General features: G+C 43.2%; 1 protein-coding gene across 1 annotated transcript in view; it reads right to left on the reverse strand.

Annotated features, from left to right (window-relative positions):
- The window catches only part of COL5A2 (collagen type V alpha 2 chain), a 1,703,177-nt gene that overhangs the window by 315,736 nt on the left and 1,367,155 nt on the right, over positions 1-20,286 (reverse strand). The window contains exons 36-38 of the mRNA XM_068247348.1: positions 16,795-16,848; positions 13,520-13,627; positions 7,359-7,412 (exon numbers count right to left, since the gene is read on the reverse strand). Coding sequence (XP_068103449.1) covers positions 7,359-7,412; positions 13,520-13,627; positions 16,795-16,848 — 216 coding nt within the window. The remainder of the gene's footprint in view (positions 1-7,358; positions 7,413-13,519; positions 13,628-16,794; positions 16,849-20,286) is intronic.

Genomic DNA, 20,286 nt, shown 5'->3' on the forward strand with positions numbered 1-20,286 from the left:
GTGCGATTTGCACTTCGCACATTGTCCCATGGGGGAGGAGAGGTTTGTCCTCGGGAGGTAAGTTAAAAAAAAAAAACAACAAAAAAAAAACAAACAGGTAAGCAAAAAAGTTAATGTTTGGATCGCAATGTTAAGGTTTTGATGAAAAAAGTTCAAAGTTTATTAATGTTAATGAAGTAATTGCTTTGCTGCTTGCTTGTTTTTTTTTTTGTTTTTTTTTGAATTTTTTCTCTTTTTCCATCCATTAACCGTCCAAGTGGACCGAGCGAACGACTAACCAGCTGCAGCACTGATGGTGCATCCTGACAGAACATTGCGCGTCTGTCAGATTACACACAAGTCGGTGCATGCAGCGCTGCAGGACAAGATTTCTCCTCCGCAGTCAAAAAGATACGTTTGCCGAGGCATATGGGCCGAGGAGCGGTGTTGGGGTTCATATGCTTTGGCAAGCACTTTGTATCAAAAAAGAACTCAAGCAATGATTTCTCCATTCACATCAATCGATGTGGATGAATAAATCAGGTTTGCCTGGGCATACGAGCTGGTGGGTTTGGATTTTTGGGGCGGCAGCTCCTCCTTTTTGTTTTGTCTTTTTTCTTTTCTCTTTTTTCTATCCAGACTGACCGACCAATCAGCTGCAGCACTGATGGTGCATCCTGACAGAAGCATTGTGCTTCTGTCAGGTTACACAAAATCGGTGCATGCAGCGCTGCAGGACGAGAGTTCTCCTCCGCAGTCAAAAAGATACGTTTGCCAAGGCATATGGGCCGAGGAGCGGTGTTGGGGTTTCATATGCTTTGGCAAGCACTTTGTATCAAAAAAAAAATTTGGCAATGATTTGTTCATCCACATCGATCGGTGTGAATGGATAAATCGGGTTTGCCAGGGCATACGAGCTATAGCAGAAACTCCTAATACTGGCCATACATGTAATGATTGCAGAGACCCTAAAATGCCAGGACAGACCCCACAAATGATGCCATTTTGGAAAGAGGACACCCCAAAGTATTCCGTGAGGTGCATGGTGATTTCATAGAATATTTTATTTTTTGTCACAAGTTAGCAGAAATTGTTTTTTTGTTTTTTTTTCACAAAATGTCATTTTCCGCTAACTTGTGACAAAAAAATAAAATTTTCTATGAACTCACCATGGCCCTCATGGAATACCTTAGCATGTATTCTTTCCAAAATAGGGTCATTTGTGGGGTTTGTTAACTGTCCTGGCAAGTGGGGGGGGTGCTAAATTGTAAGCACCCCTGTAACGCCTGAAGGTGCTCATTGGACTTTGGGCCCCTTAGCGCAGTTAGGGTGCAAAAAAGTGCCACACATGTGGTATTGCCGTACTCCGGAGAAGTAGTATAATTTGTTTTGGTGTGTATTTTTACACATACCCATGCTGGGTGGGAGAAATAGCTCTGTAAATAAGATTTTTTTTATACACAATTGTCCATTTACAGAGATATTTCTCCCACCCAGCATGGGTATGTGTAAAAATACACCACAAAACACATTAAACTACTTCTCCCGAGTGCGGCGATACCACATGTGTGGAACTTTTTTGCACCCTAACTGCACTAAGGGGCCCAAAGTCCAATGAGTACCTTTAGGATTTCAAGGATCATTTTGAGACATTTGTTTTCAAGACTCTTCCTCACAGTTTAGGGCCCCTAAAATGCCAGGGCAGTATAGGAACCCCGCAAATGACCCCCTTTTTAAAAAGAAGACACCCCAAGGTATTCTGTTAGGAGTACGGTGAGTTCATAGAAGATTTTATTTTTAGTCACAAGTCAGCGGAAATTGATTTTTATTGTTTTTTTTTCACAAAGTGTCATTTTCCGCTAACTTGTGACAAAAAATAAAATCTTCTATAAACTCACGATACTACTAACGGAATACCTTGGGGTGTCTTCTTTCTAAAATGGGGTCATTTGTGGGGTTCCTATACTGTCCTGGCATTTTAGGGGCCCTAAACCGTGAGGAGTAGTCTTGAAACCAAATTTCTCAAAATGAGCTGTGAAATCCTAAAGGTACTCATTGGACTTTGGGCCCCTTAGCGCAGTTAGGGTGCAAAAAAGTGCCACACGTGGTATTGCCGTACTCAGGAGAAGTAGTATAATGTGTTTTGGGGTGTATTTTTACACATACCCATGCTGGGTGGGAGAAATATCTCTGTAAATGGACAATTGTGTGTAAAAAAAACAAAAAAATTGTCATTTGCAGAGAGATTTCTCCCACCCAGCATGGGTATGTGTAAAAATACATGCTGGGTGGGAGAAATATCTCTGTAAATGGACAATTGTGTGTAAAAAAAATAAAAAAAATCTCATAAAAAAATCTCATTTACAGAGCTATTTCTCCCACCCAGCATGGGTATGTGTAAAAATACACCCCAAAACAAATTATACTACTTCTCCGGAGTACGGCAATACCACATGTGTGGCACTTTTTTACACCCTAACTGCGCTAAGGGGCCCAAAGTCCAATGAGCACCTTTAGGCTTTACAGGGGTGCTTACAATTAGGCACCCCCCAAAATGCCAGGACAGTGTAAACACCCCACAAATGACCCCATTTTGGAAAGTAGACACTTCAAGGTATTCAGAGAGGGCTATGTTGAGTCCGTGGCAGATTTAATTTTTTTTGGTCACAAGTTAGCAGAAATTGAATTTTTTTTTTTTTTTGTCACAAAGTGTAATTTTCCGCTAAATTGTGACAAAAAATAAAATCTTCTATGAACTCACCATGCCTCTTGGTGAATACTTTGGGATGTCTTCTTTCCAAAATGGGGTCATTTGGGGGGTATTTATACTATCCTGGAATTTTAGCACCTCATGAAACATGACAGGTGGTCAGAAAAGTCAGATGCTTCAAAATGGGAAAATTCACTTTTTGCACCATAGTTTGTAAATGCTATAACTTTTACCCAAACCAATAAATATGCACTGAATGTTTTTTTTTTTAATCCAAGACATGTAGCACAATAAATTAGGACAAAAATGTATACAGAAATTTTACTTTATTTGAAAAATGTCAGCACATAAGTAAAAAAAAAATCATTTTTTTGACAAAATTCATGTCTTTTTTGATGAATATAATAAAAAGTAAAACTCGCAGCAGCAATCAAATAGCACCGAAAGAAAGCTGTATTAGTGACAAGAAAAGGAGGGAAAATTCATTCAGGTGGTAGGTTGTATGACCGAACAATAAACCGTGAAAGCTGCAGTGGTCTGAATGGAAAAAAAGTGCCTGGTCCTTAAGGGGTAGAAAGATTGTGGTCCTCAAGTGGTTAAGCAAGTTGGGGAGAGCTAAAGGGCTGGTTCAGATGGACGTTTGGAGGCGTCGCGTTCATTGGCGTCGCGGTGGCAATGCGTTCGGGCTTTCAGCAGCGTTCGTGTTGCGTTCGGATGCGGTCGCGTTTTTTCTTCCCCTAGGGGGACATTACCCGTCGCGGTTAACCGCCCCTGGAAGCATCATGTAGCTTCCAGGGGCTCCTTGAACGCCAGTGAAAATCGGGACCCGAACGCCGCGTTCGTGTAAACGCGCGTAAAAGCTTGGTACAAACGCTTCCATTCACTTGAATGGGAGCGTTTAACGCCAAGCCCTGAACGCTGGCGGTAAACGCTGCACAAGCGTCCGTCTGAACCAGCCCATAAAGAGGGAAGACAATGTCAGTAGTACGTAACTGGCAAAGAGGAAAAGTTTACACTCCCTCCTGCTTATGCTTACTCCCGAGATGTCCACTGAGGAGCGAATTGCCTTAGCCAATGGCTCTATGCAAAGAGCAAAAAGTAATGGTGAAAGAGTGCCTCGTGCCAGTCACCATCCCAAATGGATTAGCTGATGCCAGAGGAACACACACCCAAGACTGTAAGTTGCAATATATCCCTTTAAATGCGGGGAGAAACTGAAACGTTGCAAGATCTTGAATAGATGACCAAAAAACCCTGTCGAAAGCCTTCTTTGCATCCAAACTCAAGACCAGGGAAGCCCTTGCTGTTGCATTTATCCAATCTATCAAGTCAACAGCCTGTCTTGTGTTGTCTCTTGCCTGATTGGTAAGGATCAACAAAAATAGGGATCTTAGGATTCAAACGATTCACTAGGATCTTAGGGTATATCTCTAAATTGGAATCTATCAGGGATAGTTACAAACCTCCTGTGGATCTTTCCCATCCTGGTGGATCATAATAATATTAAGACCAGGGGGCCCCCCAAGCCTGTCCCATCTTTGGATACCAGAAATTCAATGTATCCGGCCCATCTGCTGGGTACCGCGGCCATTGGGGGAAGCAGCGGCAGGCAGGGGAAGGAGGAAGGGCCACCGATTGCCGCCCCCCCCCGCTTGTATGCAGAGCTATGCGAGCAGAAACATCAGTAAATCATGTGACAGTGCTGTTGGGAACTTCTGCAAGTCTTCTCCTCATCACACAGATCCGTGTTCCCTCTCTGCTGACACCTAGTGGTGACTCGCATTACTGTGCCACTGGAGGAGTCAGTGAAGAAATACGGAACTGTGTGATGGGGAGAAGACTTGCTGAAGTTCCCAGTGGTGCTGACAGGTGAGTTTTAACTTGTTTCCGCTCGCATAGCTCTGAAAGCGGGGGTTTGCGCAGGCACAGTAAGGCACAGTAAGGACGACCTCGGGGTCGGCCTCTGCACCGTGTAGGGAGCCCGGGACGGTGGCGAAGAGCGGAGCGATCACCGTGGGACAGTGGGCTGCAAGGGGCTAGAGAAAGCCCCAGGTGAGTAAAGCTTTTTTTTTATTTTGCCTGATGATTCCTTTAAGCTAAATAAAAGGTAAAAACTAGTTTTTAAACTGGCTTCAGAGTCTCTTTAAAGAGAACCTGTACTGAGTAAAATTATTTAAAATAAACACATGAGTTCACTTCAAATAAACATTACATAGTTACCTTGCCATCAGTTCCTCTCAGAAGCTCACCATTTTCTTCTTACAGTGATCCCTTCCAGTTCTGACAACATTTTGTCAGAACTTAAAGAGACTCTGTAACAACAAAAACCTCCCCTGGGGGGTACTCACCTCGGGTGGGGGAAGCCTCCGGATCCTAATGAGGCTTCCCACGCCGTCCTCTGTCCCACGGGGGTCTCGCCGCAGCCCTCCGAACAGCCGGCGACTGTGCCGACTGTCAGTTCAATATTTACCTTTGCTGGCTCCAGCGGGGGCGCTGTGGCGACTTTCGGCACGGAAATAGATGGAAATACCCGATCTCCGTCGAGTCCGCTCTACTGCGCAGGCGCCGGAAACTTGCGCCTGCGCAGTAGAGCAGACCCGACGGCGATCGGGTATTTCCGCCTACTTCGGCGCCGAGAGGCATCAGAGCGCCTGCGCAGGAGCCAGGAAGGTAAATATTGCGTCACCGCTGCACGGAGGGCTACAGCGAGACCCCCGAGGGACGCAGGACGGCGTGGGAAGCCTCATTAGGATCCTGAGGCTTCCCCCACCCGAGGTGAGTACCCCCCAGGGGCCGTTTTGTCGTTACAGTTCCTTTTTAAATATATCAGTTGCTGTCATTTATATATCAGTTGCTGTCAGTTACAGCTGAGAGGAGAACTGATGTGTCTATGTTTCCCTATGGCTCAAGTGGGCGATGTTACAGTTTAACTGTGTGCTGACCAGAAAGCTGTTATGGTGTAATGGCCATTTTCAAAATGGAGGACGGAGAATTCCATTGATCACAGTGAACAAACAGGATGCAGGAGAGGAAAAATAGATTGAGGAGTAGACTACACAGGAGGTAAGTTCGACTTGTGTATGTTTAATTTGACTTTTAATTTTCAGTTCAGGTTTTCTTTAAGTATTAGAGGCAGAGGATTAGCGGGATTGTCGGGAAACTGGTATTGCTTAAAGGAGTTATCAGGCAAAGTTTAAGAAAATAAGCGGTACTTACCGGGGGCTTCCTCAAGCTCCAAGCTCCCAGCACGTCCCTCGCCGCAGCTCTCCCTTCAGCCATTCGCCTGGTCCCCGGCGATGACGTCAGAGCGACCTCCAGGTCGCTCTGTACTGCGCCTGCGCGATCGCCGCTGTCAATCACCGCCAGGTGGGCCGAAGCAGACTGCGTAAGTGCAGAACTACTGCGCCTGCGCAGTTCGCTCCGGCCCACGTGGCGGTGATTGACAGCGCCGATCGCGCAGGCGCAGTACAGAGCGAACTGGAGGTCGCTCTGAATTCATCGCCGGGGACCAGGACGGACCTGCGGCGAACGGCTGAAGGGAGAGCTGCGGTGAGGGACGTGCTGGGAGCTTGGAGCTGGAGGAAGCCCCCGGTAAGTACCGCTTATTTTCTTGAACTTTGCCTGATAACTCCTTTAAAAGAAAATAAAAAATTGGCAGCCTCCATAGCCCTCTCACTTCAGGTGTCCTTTAAGGACTAAGGTGATCTTTTCTTCAAATTTCTTCAATCCAGTAGCATTACCTGCTGCTAAAGTGAAGACATGATTCACTGAACACATGGCAATGAGAGCACTGAACACCACCAGCTGTCTATGAACACGCTTGGCACAGTGGCAGTTTTGTTTCCAGCTAAGATGCATTTTCATAAATGGGAGAATATTTTTTATATTTGAGGTCATCTAGCCATTATTTGTTTTCACTGTTTGACATAATTTCAGTTTATTGCAGCTTGATTTGATTAAAAATGTATGTTCCTTTTATGGAGTTTATGCAGCTTGCAATGGACCTATCAACAGCAAAGTTTTAACATAAAAACTCAATAAAATTTTCATCAACTTAAAATGATTAACATGTCAATAAGAAAAGAGTACTATGCCCTTTAGTTCCCTCATAAGGGTGTTCAAGATCAATTTTATTAAAATAAAATCCTGCTTATGCCACTACTTTCATGTTCTGTTAGCTATTGCTGAGTCATAAAGTATATGCTGTATAAACAGATGCAAATATCTATCTAGCAAGTAATATATAAATCTTTTCCGACAAGCATATGCTCTCTATCTTAGGCCATGCATCCTTTAAGCTAGCGCCTACATTTACTTCTTACTAAATAACCTAACCATGCATTGCCTGTATATATACTGTATACTTCCTCTTGTTTCCACCCCATTCCTTTAGATTGTAAGCCTGCAAGGGCAGGGCTCTCACCCTTTTGTGTCTTGGAATGATTATATTTATTTAATAGCTTTTACTCCGTTATACATTTATGCATTTTAGTCATCATTTTAAATTTGCTATTGTAATCACCAGTTCTGTATTTTGTACCAGTGTCCATATTTGATGTATATCATTGTCTGTATCATTATGTATCCCTTGTTTGTTTTCTTACATTGTACAGTGCCATGGAATATGTTGGCGCTTTATAAATAAATAAATAATAATAAATCTACATACCGGAGGTCCTTGAGTTCCTCTTCCACCCTTTAGTCCAGGTACACCATGAGGTCCCTAAAAAGCATATTTAAATGTAATATTTCTAGATGCATTTTAATAAAATTAATTTAAATTAAATAAGACAACATAACTAACCGCGCAAACCTAGCTAGGATTTTATAAGAAATTCTATGCTTACAAATTCAATTGACGTAACTTTTCTCCTGTGTTTATCACAGTAGCAGTTCTCACACCTTGGGCCATATGCAATTCAAGGTGATAAAAAGCTTGTGTCAAGCAAGCGTCTTATCACCTGACATAACTGGGTATTTACCAGCAAATACAATTGCCGTCTTCACCTGAGCAATGTCCGAGCGAGAAGAGCCTTATTCAGGTGAATAAAAGCTATTCACTTAAGCACCGCACATAGCTGCCAGTGCTAAGGGGATAAAGGTTTTGTGCTGTAGAGTTGTCTTTCAGCACCACAGCTCTGCTACTTTGCACCCCTGGAAGATCCACCTTTTCCGTCGCTCTCACATGACTTCTGTTGCTCACCGATGCTACAGCCATAAAGCTCGCTGACACTCCCTGATGTCTGGCACTGACACTCCCCACTGCTTGTACCAACCCACTGGGACCACCGCTACCACTTTTCTTTGCTTACTCTTTAAATATTGAAGACTGGAATTCCAGCAAAAGCAATTTCAAAGCTCCGTCTAGTGAACCTCATTTTTACACTAAATGGACCAAGGAGAATCCTCCTCAGAATCCCCCTCAAAATACTGGAAGGTTCCTTATAAATATTCATGAAAAGAAATAAAAAAGTGCCCTCCCCCCCCAGACAGATTTATTTTTTGCCCCAAGGCCAAGTATATTGGGGCTCCCCTTCCAAGTGCAGCAGCACCCCACCCATTCCATGTGCTGGCCCCTCTTCCATGTGTATCATCCCTGTACTGCAGGCCCTCTCTTTCATGCACAGCTCTCTTGGACATCTGCTTCTCTTTTCATGTGTTGCTCCCCATTTGCAGCCTTTTCTTCCATATGTAGCAACCCCTATTACAATCCAGGTGCCCCTTTGGGCTACAGCCGCCCAAGGCCAGAGCCTAGGGGGCCTTTCCAGAAATCTGGCTCTGCCCCCCCCCCCCCCCCCTCCTGAAAAAAATGCTTTTATTGACTCCTTCTCACCATGCAGGCTGGTATATTCAGGATAGCTGAGTGAGCCTACCACAGTGATTACCTGCATAGGGCATGATGCATGTTATGGGGAAAGGGGTTCTGTAAGGGAGACATGACAAAGGCTCCCCCTCTCCTAAAAAGCCTTGGACATGGGGCTCATCCACACTTCTATGTGTTAGAGGTAGGGGAAACTACCCCATACACATGGGGACAATTAATGGGTGGACTTATGGAGGTATCTTGGAGTCTCCTTTAATAGGGTGACTCCCAGATGCCTGCCCATTACCCTTTAAATGGGTAAAGGGGTCATTTTTTAAACAATACTTGTTTAGTGGTAAAAGTAATTTGAAACTTTATTTAAGATTTTAAAAATGCTGCTGATACCTGCCAGACTTCTATCACCTCTCCACTGCTAGATGCCCTTGGCCTCGTTGGTCTCTGCCCCACAGAACTGCTCCTCCCTGCAGGTCTACCAGGCACCCCTGGCCTTATTGCAAGTTGCCCCTACAACGTTAACACTGTTGTGACCACCTACCAAACCTCGCTGAGACAGCGCTGCTATGCAATACAAGAAGCCCCAGAAAAAGTCTCTTTAAACCAAGAACCACCTGCTAGTGTTTCCCACAGGTCCGCAGTATGAACCAATGAGAATCCTCCCTGATGTTTTACTACAGGGAGTATTGGAGAGCGGCAGAGTACCTGCAAGTGGTAGGGGGTTGGCACGATTTAGTGTATTTTCTTTTTTTTTTTCTTACACTAAAAATTATTCCTTCTACAGATTTAAAAGAAGAGCATCTGGGGTTTCCTAAGTAAACAAGGCTACCAGATGCCAAAAGTAGCCTGCTACAGATAAGCAATAGGGACTTTGCACCTGCTCTGAGCAGGTGAATGGATCTCATCCATATTTCCGGTACAAGAAAACGGCAGTTGCATAAGAGGGAAATAACTCACTGGATGATTAAAGTGGACCTGAACTTAGAACTTCCTCTCTGCTCTAAAAGATATGCAACAGCATAATAACCTTTAAAGAAAAACATTTCTTTGTTACAGCTGATAAAAATTCTGCAATAAATCTGCATTATGTCTACTTCCTGCTTTCATGGAAGCAGACATATTGTTAAAATCCTTTGTTTACAAATTAGCTGCTCTGCCGTGGCATAGGGGATTCCCAGAGCTGACACAGTTAAGAGATCAAATTGCGGTGGTGATTAGTCACAGGTAACAGGGAATAAGACAGGCTAAACTCTCTAAATACATACAGGGTTCATTTTCTTCCATCCTGCACAAGAGTTCAGGTACACTTTAACTCACCCAAGCAAATTTTTTTACTGCACTGCCAGATGCTACCTCCAATTGAATTAGGTGATGGTCTACCTGATGAGATAAGTAATTGCATAGGGCCCCATATCAACAAAATATTTGTTTAGCTGCTAGCATGCAAAAAAATACTAAAAAAAAAAAGGCTATCCCAAGCTTACTGACGCTTGATATTACTTTTCTTACCTTTGCAATATTTTTTCATTTGCAAAGTGCTGAAAACATATTTTGTTGGCAAGATGAAAAAAATATCTCTAGTGAGAAAACTAACAGGAGAAAAGTTCACATTGTAACCCTTGCCTAGTTCAAACTGAAGGGTATCAGAAAGTCAAATCTTTGTCATGCAGGAGTTAGATGTAGTTACTGACAGTGAAGAATTTTTAATTATTAAAGAAAATGTCAGGTGCCATACATGTATTTAAAGTAAATCTAAAGCGAAAATAAACATTTAACATAGTGAATTGTATGTGTAGTGCGGATAACAAATAGAACATTAGTAGCAAAGAAGAAAATTTTTGAGTTACATAGCTTTATTTATAATACTGCATCAGACAATCACAGTTGCAGTTTAGAGTCCTCACTCTGTATTTTAAGCTGAAAAACAAAACAGAAGTAATGACCCTTTGAACTTTCCTGCAGTAAAATCTTATTTCAAGCTGTCTTATCTGACTGTTTCTTGGCTGCTTAAAGGGACTCCGAGCTCTGAAAAAAAAGGAAAGTTGTACTCACCAGGGGCTTTTTCCAGCCCAGTGCTGGTCGGGAGGTCCCACGCCGGCGTCCTGGCTCCTCTCCTTCACCCCGCTCCGGAATGGCTGACAGGCCGCAGCCCGGGCGACACTCTCCCGAGTGTCGGGCTGCTTCTTCCGCATATGACGCGGATTACATCACACGCCGGCCGCCTCGCGTCATCACGGCGGCCGGCGTGAAAGTACTGCGCATGCGCGCTTTGTTCGCGCATGCGCAGTACTTTCACGCCGGCCGCCGTGATGACGCGAGGCGGCCGGCGTGTGACGTAATCCGCGTCATATGCGGAAGAAGCAGCCCGACACTCGGGAGAGTGTCGCCCGGGCTGCGGCCTGTCAGCCATTCCGGAGCGGGGTGAAGGAGAGGAGCCAGGACGCCGGCGTGGGACCTCCCGACCAGCACTGGGCTGGAAAAAGCCCCTGGTGAGTACAACTTTCCTTTTTTTTCAGAGCTCGGAGTCCCTTTAAAGGGAACCTTAACTGAAAGGGATATTGAAGTTTCCTTTTAAACAATACCAGTTGCCTGGCAGTCCTGATCTCTTTGGCTTTAGTGCCTGAATCGCACACCTGTAACAAGCATGCAGCTAATCCAGTCTGACTTCACTCAGAGCACCTGATCTGCATGCTTGTTGAGGGGCTGTGGCAAAAAGTATTAAAGACACAGCATCAGCAGGAGAGTCAGGCAACTGGTATGATTTTAAAAGGAAAAATCCATATCCTTCTCAGTTTAGGTTCCCTTTCAGCTATTCAGAAAACACGACTGAGTTCCACCAAGTTGGTTGAATAGATCAGAGAAGCTCTTTTGTGTAGATAACAACTTTTTTTTTACTCTTCATGTACTGGAAAACAATATGAGCCTCTTTCCTTTGCTACTAATTTTCTATATATTATCCGTACTACACATACAATTCTGGTTGGACTTGATGGACGAATGTCTTTTTTCAACCAAACTATGTAACTATGTAATTCATTATCTCAAGTTTATTTTAACTTCAGATATGCTGAGACAAAAAAAAGTGTATACATACATACCTGGGACTTCCTCCAGCCCCCTTCAGGCTGCTGTCTCTCTCGCGATCCTCCCTGGCTACCTCGATCTTCTGCTGTACGTCCCGGTAAATCTGTCAGTCGCCACGAGTCAGTGCAGAATGCGCATGCCACACTTACTCCCCCATTGTGCTCCTGTCGCTGGAAGCGTTCTGTGCAGAACGGGAGCACAATGGGTGTGTGCGCACATGGCCAGGCCACTCATGCGCAGTACGCAGTAACAAGCGGCAACTAACACATATGCCTGGATGGCCAGAGGAGGATTGAAACGGCCTGATAAGATGACAAGGGAACGAATGACCTGAAGGAGACTGGAGGAAGCCCCAGGTATGTATGAATACTTTTTTGTCTTAGGTTTTCTTTAAAGAGAATCTGTATTGTTAAAATCGCACAAAAGTAAACATACCAGTGCGTTAGGGGACATCTCCTATTACCCTCTGTCACAATTTCGCCGCTCCCCGCCGCATTAAAAGTGGTTAAAAACAGTTTTAAAAAGTTTGTTTATAAACAAACAAAATGGCCACCAAAACAGGAAGTAGGTTGATGTACAGCATGTCCACACATAGAAAATACATCCATGCACAAGCAGGCTGTATACACCCTTCCTTTTTAATCTCAAGAGATCATTTGTGTGCTTCTTTCCCTCTGCAGCTATCTTCCACTGAAGTGTCAGGCTGTTTCTTCCTACAGAGTGCAGACAGCTGTGCCTGTATGTAATTCTTCAGTATGTGAAAGCCCAGCCAGCTCAGAGGACCATTTATCCAGCTTGTAAAAGATAATAGAGCAGAGAGAAGCTGCACTAATCTAAATAATACACAGGCAGTGTGCAGAGAGGGGCCTGGAGGAGGGAGATGCATCACAGAACCACAACACTGAAGAACTTGGCAGCCTTCCAGACACAGCCTGACAAGTCTGACAAGAGAGAGATAAGTTGATTTATTACAGAGATGGTGATAGTAGAACGTGCTGCAGTAAGCCAGAACACATTAGAATAGCTTTTGGAACTTGTAGGATGATAAAAAACAGGATGCAATTTTTGTTACGGAGTCTCTTTAAAAGGTTATTGAACTGGGAACTGTAGTAGCAAAAATTTAAATTCTCTAACATTCAGTAGCCCCTGCTGTGTTCCAGTATGACCCTGATTGCACAGGTTTACTACCTAACAGCAGACAGCATTAAATTAATCTAGTCTGTGTTATTAGAATAACTTTGGCTCCTTAAAAAGGAACTTTAACCAAGGGTTGAATTTCATTCCAATCAGTAGCTGATACCCCCTTTCCCACAAGAAATTTTTACTTTTCTCGAATAGATCAGAAGGGTCTGTATGGCTGCTATTGTTGTAAAACCCCTCCCACAGTGTGATGTCATGACCAAGGCCCTGCTTTGTCTGTGAACCTTGTTGCATTGCGGAAAATAACAGCTTTTTCCTGCCAAGTAAGCAATATCTCACTCTGTGCATACAACTCTCAGTAATTGAACATTCCCTACAGATCACCTGGCAGGATTAAAGATGTCACCATCAGTGATAAGTTTCAGAATGTAAATCAGAGGGGAAAGATTTTACAATGGGCAAACACTGATTAAATCATCTTTATATGAATTTTGTAAACAATTGTATTAATTATGTTATTTTACTACAGTTCCTCTTTAATGTTCGACCACCTTAGAAAAAACATGGATCAGTAACCTAGCTATGTGTACAAACAAGTATTTAAAATGTACATAGGTACTTTTCCTCATCTGTTTTTGGATCTAGTCCATGAATAGTAAAGCAGGGCAGTAAAAGTTTGTTAATTTGGTTAATACAATTACATTATAGTTTAGAAAAAAGAAAAATGTTACTGGGTGATACCAGGATACCACTTCTGTACACGTTTTGACATTGTCATTATTACTTACAGGTGGACCAGGAGATCCAGAAAGTCCTTGAGGACCTGGAGAACCAGCATCCCCTTTCTGACCAGGCTCTCCAGGTTCTCCTTTCACACCAGGTTGTCCATCAGGTCCCTATAAGAAACGCATATATGAGGTCAAAGAAACTATTAACCACTTCACCACTGAAGGGTTTTCCCCCTTATGGACCAGAGAAATTTTCAACTGTCATGCTCCTCCCGTTCATTCGCTAATAACTTTAGCACTACTTATCATGACAAAATGATCTGTATCTTGTTTTTTTCACCACTAATTAGGTTTTCTTTGGGTGGTACATTTTGCTAAGAATTATTTTATTCTAAATGCATTTTAATGGGAATAATAAGAAAAATAATGGAAAAAAATTACTATTTCTCAGTTTTCAGCCATTATACTTTTAAAATAAAACTTCTACTGTGGATACAACCCATTTATTTTATTTGCCCATTTGTCCCAGTTATTGCAACATTCAAAATATTTTCCTAGTACAATGTATGGCGACAATATTTTATTTGAAAATAATAGTGTATCTTTTCTGTTTTGCATCCATCACTAATTGCAAGCCCATTTATGCAAAAATAACATTAATATACTCTCAAGACATACATATTAAAAAAGTTCAGTTCATAAGGTAACTATTTATGTAATTTTATTTAAATGACTTTTTTAATATGTAACTATGGGAAAGAGGGGGAGATAAGGGGTTCATTTTAATAGTACATGTAGGTGTTCTTATTAAATAAAACTAGCTGATGACCTGGCATTGTTTTTTTGGCTCCGCCATCTTTTTCTAACCTTGGCACACAGTCACTCAAATACCAAGTTAGTAAGCTTTGGGGTCCTTGGCATCAATAATTTAAATGTTCCCATTGAAATGAAACAAATCTGATCAGCTGTTCACGGCACCACCCCCTTGATCCCCAGTCTCCCAATGACCGATTGTACCAGGATTGAGGCCTCTGCCATTAACAGTGTAAAAATGGCAGCAATTTAAATATTCCCCCTAAAAATCAATAGGTGAATTTTGATTGGCTGTTGAAGGCTCCACCCATGCTGTTTGTGGCTCTGCTCCCCGTAGTAAATTTGAACCCCAGTCATCCAGTGACTGACTGTAGGAGGTTTAAGGCCTCTGCCATTAATAGATTTTCCCATTTTAAATGAACAGCTGAAATTTGATTGGCTGTTTTATGCTCCACCCACTTTCCCTGAATTTTTCCCCTTAGTCACCAAGAGACCAACTGTACCAACTTTGGGGACTCTGGCTTTATTACTGTGAAAATGACAGGTTCTTATATTTTTTCCATTGATGTGAATGGTTGAAATCTGATATCATGTAGTGTGTATATCGTAGTCTAGGGCCAATTTATGGGGAAGCCAATAAACTCATCTGTATGTTTTTGGGATGTGGGAGGAAACCGGATTGATCAGAGCAAACCCAAGCAGACACGGGGTGAACATACAGACTCCATGCAAATAGTGCCCCGACTGGGATTCGAACTGGGGACCCAGCACTGTAAGTGAGAGTGCTAACCACTACACCACCATGCTGCCCAAAAAGTAGAAGTAATATTTCCATGGGTGAAATAATTTCGTCTTTTTAAATTGAGATTTTCTTTTTTCTCGATTTCAGTCTTATAAATCTTTGCTGCAAAGTATAAACTTTGTTTGCCCATAAATTAACTATCCAATATTTTTGATATCTTTTTTAAGTGTCCTAAAATAGGTCTTGGAACACGTAACCTTTTCACACATATACCTGTACACATGATTATCATTTAGTATTGTGTACTCAAAATTTCTGATTGTACATTTGCCCATAAATATATAAACAAATGCCCAACAATATATAAACATAGTGTAATTTCTCCCTCCCCAGCACCCACAGTGATTTCTCCCTCCCCAGTACTAGCAGTGATCCTGCCTACCCCAGCTCCCACACTGACCTCTCCCTCCTCCAGCTGTCACAGTGATCTTTCCCAGCACCCAGTCTGACCTTTCCCTCCCCAGAAGCCACAGTGATCTCTCCCTGCCCCAGCAGCCACAGTGTTCTCCCCCAGCACCCACACTGACCTACACCGCCCCAGCACCCACAGTGACATTTCTCTCCCCCAGGGGCACTTCTCCTGTCCCCAGCAGCACTTACAGTGACCTCTCCCATCACCAGCACCCACACTGATCTCTGCCAACACTCAGCATCCACAGTGACTTCTCCTTCCCCAGCAACCACATTGATCCTTACCTCTCCTCACACTCACAGTGACCACTATCTCCCCCAGCCCCCACAGTGACCTCTCTCTCCCCAGCACCCACAGTGACCTACCCTTCCTTCAGCACCCACACTGACCTCATGATACTTGATACCCACCCATATAGCCAGAACCCACATGACACCCTATGCCGGCACCCTGAACTCACATGGCAAACAGCATCTGCATTTAGCACCCATATGACAACCAATACCCCACTACCCAGCACCCCTCACCACCATGACACCATGTACTCACTCCCAGCACCCACTTGGCGTCCAGTATTTGCACCTAGGACCCACATGACACCCTATGCCCCCCATAATCAACACCCACATGGCACCCAGTACTTACACGGGACCATGTTCCCAAGCCATTATGTGCACCTAGTACCCTTCCATGGTCAGCAACCAAATAGCATTCAGTTACCCACCCATGGTCTGTACCCATATGATACCCAGTCTTCCATGGCAGTCACACATTCAGACCCCACTCATGTCCTGCCCACTGCACATTCATGCACCCAGTACCCACTCTTGGCCTGTACCCAGCACTCATATGGCTCTCTGTACCAATTAGCACTCACATGGCACCCACTATTGTTGATCACCATCTGCTACTCATTCAGCTCAAAATACTGCTCAACACCCACTGCAAATAAACACCCAATACAAACTGGACCTTGGTACCCACTGCAGCTTGACACAGACTGTACTTTGGCACCTCAGCACCCACTGCAACTTAGCACAAACTGGCCCTTTGCATCTTACCACCCACTGCATCTGGGCACTCACTGCACCTTGGCACTGCAATTGTGCACCTACTTATGCTTAGCAACCACTGCATATTGGCAACTACTTATTTTTTTGCCTGAGCTTAATTCATAATGTTAATATTATACATGATAATGAGGATTTCATTTTCTTAATAAAACCTTTGACAGGAATCGTGCCACATTTTTTTGCATCATTATTATGAGAACAATTGTATCAGGTATATCTATGTTTGAGGACATACCGGTGGACCAGCAAAACCAACAGGACCTGTGGGGCCATTTTCTCCTCGAGAACCCTAACAAATGACAGATAAGAAAATTATAATTAGAATATGCATAAGAGATGAGACATTATTTAAGATACAGTGGGTTGCAAAAGTATTCGGCCCCCTTGAAGTTTTCCACATTTTTTCACATTACTGCCACAAACATGAATACATTTTATTGGAATTCCACATGAAAGACCAACACAAAGTGGTATACACATGAGAAGTGGAACAAAAATCATACATGATTCCAAACATTTTTTTACAAATAAATAACTGCAAAGTGGTGTGTGCATAATTATTCGGCCCCCTTTGATCTGAGTGCAGTCAGTTGCCTATAGACATTGCCTGATGAGTGCTAATGACTGAATAGAGTGCACCTGTGTGTAATCTAATGTCAGTACAAATACAGCTGCTCTGTGACGGCCTCAGAGGTTGTCTAAGAGAATATTGGGAGCAACAACACCGTGAAGTCCAAAGAACACACAAGACAGGTCAGGGATCAAGTTATTGAGAAATTCAAAGCAGGCTTAGGCTACAAAATGATTTCCAAAGCCTTGAACATCCCACAGAGCATTGTTCAAGCGATCATTTAGAAATGGAAGGAGTATGGCACAACTGTAAACCTACCAAGACAAGGCCATCCACCTAAACTCACAGGCCGAACAAGGAGAGCGCTGATCAGAAATGCAGTCAAGAGGCCCATGGTAACTTTGGACGAGCTGCAGAGATCTACAGCTCAGGTGGGAGACTCTGTCCATAGGACAACTATTAATCATGCACTGTACAAAGTTGGCCTTTATGGAAGAGTGGCAAGAAGAAAGGCATTGTTAACAGAAAGCATAAGAAGTCCCGTTGGCAGTTTGCCACAAGCCATGTGGGGGACACAGCAAACATGTGGAAGAAGGTGCTCTGGTCAGATGAGACCAAAATGGAACTTTTTGGCCAAAATGCAAAACGCTATGTGTGGTGGAAAACTAACACTGCACATCACTCAGAACACACCATCCCCACTGTCAAATATGTTCACCTTCCAGAAGGACAATGACCATAAACATAAAGCCAGGGCAACAATGGAATGGTTTAAAACAAAACATATCTATATGTTAGAATGGCCCAGTCAAAGTCCAGATCTAAATCCGATCGAGATCTGTGGCAAGATCTGAAAACTGCTGTTCTCAAACGCTGTCCATCTAATCTGACTGAGCTGGAGCTGTTTTGCAAAGAAGAATGGGCAAGGATTTCAGTCTCTAGATGTGGAAAGCTGGTAGAGACATACCCTAAAAGACTGGCAGCTGTAATTGCAGCAAAAGGTGGTTCTACAAAGTACTGACTCAGGGGGCCGAATAATTACGCACACCCCACTTTTCAGTTATTGATTTGTAAAAAATGTTTGGAATGATGTATGATTTTCGATCCACTTCACACATGTACACCACTTTGTATTGGTCTTTCACGTGGAATTGCAATAAAATTGATGCACGTTTGTGGCAGTAATGTGACAAAATGTGGAAAACTTCAAGGGGGCCGAATACTTTTGCAACCCACTGTAAATATATCAGTATATCAATTCCCCTCAGTATGTGAGCAATGGAAAAGTTAATATGGACACAATTACACTAGAGATAAATTACAGAATCCATTAAATATATTAAAGGTGCACATCCTTTTCCCCTGGTCACCACGTCCCTCCACGCAAGCCTCACTGGACGCACTTGTGAATGTACTGATGTAAGACGTCGGACAGGTTTGATGTAACGCTCTTATTCATCACCTTATGTCATTGGCTGAATACTGTGAATAAATGCTAGCAACAGGACAGTGCCCGGTCTATTCATCTCTATGTTTTTTGCATCACTTGGAACTTTCTTCCACGTGTTAATCACCGTGAGCACGTCACTGTGCATATTAAGCTGCAGCCAGAAGTGAGGACTTGCGAGTGATACTATATATGTTTGCAGTAGGTGGTGTTTTATCCCTCCTTTTGCCGGGTGCCCAGCACCATCTTTTCTTCCATTTTCCATAAATATTAATATAAATAGCCACATAAGGAGAGAAAGGCTCTGGATCCCTTAGAGCCTTCCAGGTCCTCTCTGCATCCCCTTATTCCGCCACCGGGTCCCCAATGCAGCTGCCTATGTTAATGTTTATGAAGCCTTTGGGTTTTTTTTGAAAGGCTTCAGAAGTACTCGGGTCTCTGAGTACTTGGAAGACGAGCGGCTCTGTACTGCACACACGCGATGCGGACTAGAGCATGCGCAGTATGAAGCTACTAATTTTCAGAAGTCTTACGAGAAGACCCAAAGACGCAGCTGATGAGAAATTTAAATGGGGCACAGTGGGGAAACAAGGAAACCTAGAGAGGACAAATAGGACTCTATAGGATCCACAGCCTTCCATCTTCTTAGGTGAGTATGTAAAACTTTTTTTTTATTAGAAGGCTGAAGGTATCCTTTAAGATTGGATTTCAGTTGTATACATTTTCTGTTTTCATGATATCAACCACTTCTGCTTTTCATAAATTAGGACACACTGTACAACAGTGCAATATAACATTAGTGCATAGTTAACAGGTTAAAGAACATTTTACATATATACATTAGTACCTTTACATACCATATCATCACACGGGAAGGACAGGAGATGAAAAGGAGGTAGTAGAGAGAGTAGATAACTTATGAAGGAGAGCTTTGACATCCCAGGAGGGGTATAGTTGTGGAAAGAGAGGGAGAAAGAGTACAGGAAGGCACGGGGAAAAGGCAACATGTGTACTAGGATATAGTAGAGAAAAAACCAACACATTGTATCGTAATTAGTATCAACGGTTTGAGTTGTCGATCCCAAATTTTATTAAATTTTGAAGGGCAGCCCCTATGATGATAAAGCAGCTTTTTAAGGGGTAGAGAATTTTTAACCCTGATACGCCAATCGGCATAAGTAGGAGAAGCAGGAGAAAGCCACCTGAACGCTATACATTGTTTAAGCATAAAGGTGGATTCTATTAAAAAGGTCTTGTCAAATGTATTAAAGAGACTCCGTAACAAAAATTGCATCCTGTTTTTTAGCATCCTACAAGTTCCAAAAGCTATTCTAATGTGTTCTGGCTTACTGCAGCACTTTGTACTATCACAGTCTCTGTAATAAATCAACTTATCTCTCACTTGTCAGACTTGTCAGCCTGTGTCTGGAAGGCTGCCAAGTTCTTCAGTGTTGTGGTTCTGTGATGCATCTCCCCCCTCCTGGCCCCTCTCTGCACACTGCTGTGTGTTATTTAGATTAGAGCAGCTTCTCTCTTCTCTCTTATCTTTTACAAGCTGGATAAATCGTCCTCTGAGCTGGCTGGGCTTTCACATAGTGAGGAATTACAGACAAGGGCAAAGCTGTTTGCAGGAAGAAAAGAGCAGCCTGAAACTTCAGTGCATGAGAGATGCAGGGGGAAAGAAACACACAAATGATCTCTTGAGATTC

The sequence above is a fragment of the Hyperolius riggenbachi genome, chromosome 7 (assembly GCF_040937935.1).
Source record: "Hyperolius riggenbachi isolate aHypRig1 chromosome 7, aHypRig1.pri, whole genome shotgun sequence".
NCBI lineage: Eukaryota > Metazoa > Chordata > Amphibia > Anura > Hyperoliidae > Hyperolius > Hyperolius riggenbachi.